This window comes from Molossus molossus, unplaced genomic scaffold (genome assembly GCF_014108415.1).
Source record: "Molossus molossus isolate mMolMol1 unplaced genomic scaffold, mMolMol1.p scaffold_m16_p_4, whole genome shotgun sequence".
Taxonomy (NCBI): Eukaryota; Metazoa; Chordata; class Mammalia; order Chiroptera; family Molossidae; genus Molossus; species Molossus molossus.
Window position 1 is genome coordinate 94,692,517 of NW_023425377.1, and position 3,106 is coordinate 94,695,622.

At 42.5% G+C, this 3,106-nt stretch overlaps 1 protein-coding gene across 1 annotated transcript; it reads left to right on the plus strand.

Annotated features, from left to right (window-relative positions):
* The first annotated feature begins 1,287 nt into the window (after window positions 1-1,287).
* LOC118643958 (zona pellucida sperm-binding protein 3-like) lies at window positions 1,288-2,252 on the plus strand. Its single transcript, XM_036282271.1, is given in 3 exon segments — window positions 1,288-1,635; window positions 1,753-1,960; window positions 1,963-2,252. Coding segments are annotated over 3 exon segments (846 nt in total).
* The last annotated feature ends 854 nt before the right edge of the window (window positions 2,253-3,106 follow it).

The window sequence follows — 3,106 nt, forward strand, 5'->3', positions numbered from 1 at the left end:
ATTTTTTCTATTTATGTTCAGATAGAGTGGGAGGGAGGGACAGAAAGAAAGAGAAGGAGACGTGAGAAGGACACATCAGCTGGCTGCCTCCCACAGGACCCCGACCAGGGCCAGGACAACTGTAGTGGAGGTATGTGCCCTTGACCCAAATCAACCAGCAGCTCATCTGTCTGCAGATTGACGCTCTAACAGCTGAGCAAACTGGCCAGGGATACAGAACCTTTCATAGTGACTCAGTTTACCTCACTGACTTATTTTCTTACCATGTTTCCCCTAGATCATTTTGCTGTGTTTTTTTTTTGTTGTTGTTGTTTGTTTTGTATTGTTATGTTTTTAACAGGTTAAGCATACTCCTCAGGGCCTTTAGACTAGAATGATTTTTTTCCCTACTGAGTATATGACTTACTCCCTTGTACCATTTATGTGTCTCTTTACATCTCATCAGAGAGAGAATGCTTCTTTGATCTCACCTCAACCTAATAGCACTGTTGGAGTTATCTATCACTTAGTCTTCTTTATACATTTCATAGCACTTATCACTGTACAACACACCATATTTTCTTTTTATGTCCCGCTCTTTGAAAATAAAAGCTCTTAGAGGACCAAGATTTTGTTTGTTTCGCTTTCCATCTTCTTCTCCGCACCAGTAATACCATTTAATAGAAGAGAATTTGGTACAGATTAGGCTGTTAGGTGATACTTATTAAATAAATGGATGGAAAAATACTTAAGGTGTGTCTAGTTTTACTTGTGATAAACAGGTTACTGTCTTGTCAGGCAACTAAATTCAATCTTCAACAATTCTCTTTGTCCAAAAATTCTCCTACAAATTGGACTCAAAATCTGTTTACTAGTAACTTTCTTCATTTGTCCTCTTTGATAAAAAAGTAGTTAACATTAATTGAGCTCATATTATGAAACAGACTATGAAAAGTGTATGTTGCTCTATTCCATCCTCATTCGAACTCTATAAAAACACAAACTTTTCACAGTTCCCGAAACAAGAAGTAATTTAGATGTAACTGAATGAAAATATATGTATGTCTAAGAGTTAGAGCAACAGAAGAGTAGTATACAAAACACCATCGTCAATGTAATCTTGATTTTGTAAAAAACATACCACTTAGATGTATATATACATACACTCACATGCTTATCACACGTTATTATACCACATGAAGAAATAGAGAAGAGCCCAGAAAAGAATTTTTCTCAGTAAAGCAAGAGGTAGAAATATTAGGCAATTTTACTTTTCTTATTTTTGTTATTTGATTTTCTACAATCAGCATGAGTCACTTTTCTTCTTTAAAAAATTCCATGAGGATTTGTTTCTTGAAGAGAGGAAGAGAGACTAATGGGAAAGTTTGTAGGCGTCAGGGCCTCGGCTATGGGCTCTTCATCTGCTTGCTGCTCTGGGAGGCAGGCGCTGTCCTAATCCCAGCCCCCCTGGAAGGGTGGGAACCCCCACTTGTGGCGGAATGTCTGGGGGCTCAGCTCGTGGTCACTGCCAGCAAAGATCTTTTTGGCACTGGGAAGCTCACCCTGGGCCCTGGGGACTGTGAGCCCTGGTCTCGATGGACACGTGATGTGGTCAGGTTTGAGGTTGGGCTCCATGAGTGTGGCAACAGCCTGCAGGTGACAGAGGATGCCCTGGTGTACCGCACCTTCCTGCTCCACAACCCCCGCCCTTGGGATACCTGTCCATCCTGAGGACGAGCCGCGTGGAGGTGCCACTGAGCCCCGCTTCCCCAGTGCCTCGTGGCTGGCCTCTCCGAATCTCCATCTGCTTCCAAAGCACGCAGACCGGGGCCAGAGCCTCTCCGGTTCACAGCGGACGTGTTCCCCTTTGCTCAGGACTCCAGAAACACGATGTCTGTCACCTGCCATCTGAAGGTCATGTCGGCTTACCGAGTCCCAGACCAACTAAACAAAGCCTGCTCCTTCAGCAAGTCCTCCAACAGCTGTCCCCGGCAGAAGGTGCTGCTGTATGTCACCGCTGTAACAGGGGTAGCTCTTACAGGTCGTTCCAGGAGACTGGGGGGACAGTGGCCAGAGTCTGCTTCCGCAGTCGCAGGCATGCGACAGAGGCGGCAGATGTCACAGTGGGGCCACTCATTTTCCTGGGAAAGGCTGGTGACCGTGGTGTGGAGTGGTCGACCTCCTCTCTCACCTCTGTGATGATGGGGTTAGGCCTGGTAATGGTGGTATCCTTAACTCTGCCACCATTGTCCTGGGTGGGTCTTGCCATGTAACGTCAGGTTGCTTTCCACCCTGTGAAGTAACCTGTCTGCTTTCCAATGAAAGAAAAAATAAAGAAAAGAAAGGAAGAAGAAACTTAATTTAAGGGGGCACATTTTGAAGGCAGAACTCATTAATTACTATACCATTAACTTCTACTTTGTCAAGGTCATATAACAGTGTAACATTTGTAACTTACTTGTGCCTACTGACTGAAGCAGCTATAACACAGCTTTTAAAACAAATTAGAGCTAAATTATTCATGCTACAAACCATATTGAGAGTTGATGACCCTCAAATTAGAGAGCACCAGTCCACGCATTTCATGTACTTTTTCTTTCCCTCGGAGAAGGAGCTTACACCGCCCGCTGAATACAGCCAAGGATAAGAAAGGCTGATAACGTCTCCCTTCTGAAATGTCGGGTCTTTACCTTGGAGATAAGGAACAGCAAGATGTTGATGCCTTGCAATTTTATGTGCTAACAGGGTGCTTCAACACAGTGTCCCGGGTGTTGCTAACTCATATCATAAGAAAGACAGGCATTTCTTGACAAATGAAAACGTTTAATCTCACTGTTAGCACAGAGCTTAATTAAAGTACAAATGCAGACAGGTGCAAAACAGCATGAATTCCTTATCATTATTTTTTAAAATATTATCAACAATGGGCTAGGGGGGATAACTAAATTTTTGCAATATCTTTGGAGAGAGAAATTAATTTTTTCTCTAAATTATAAGAGCAAGATAAATATAAATGTAGATGTCTTCTTTTGATTTATCACATAATCAATAATTTTGCTATTTTATTATTTTGAATGCTAATGAATGGCCAAATAGCTAAATGTGAGAAGCTACAGACTTATCTCAG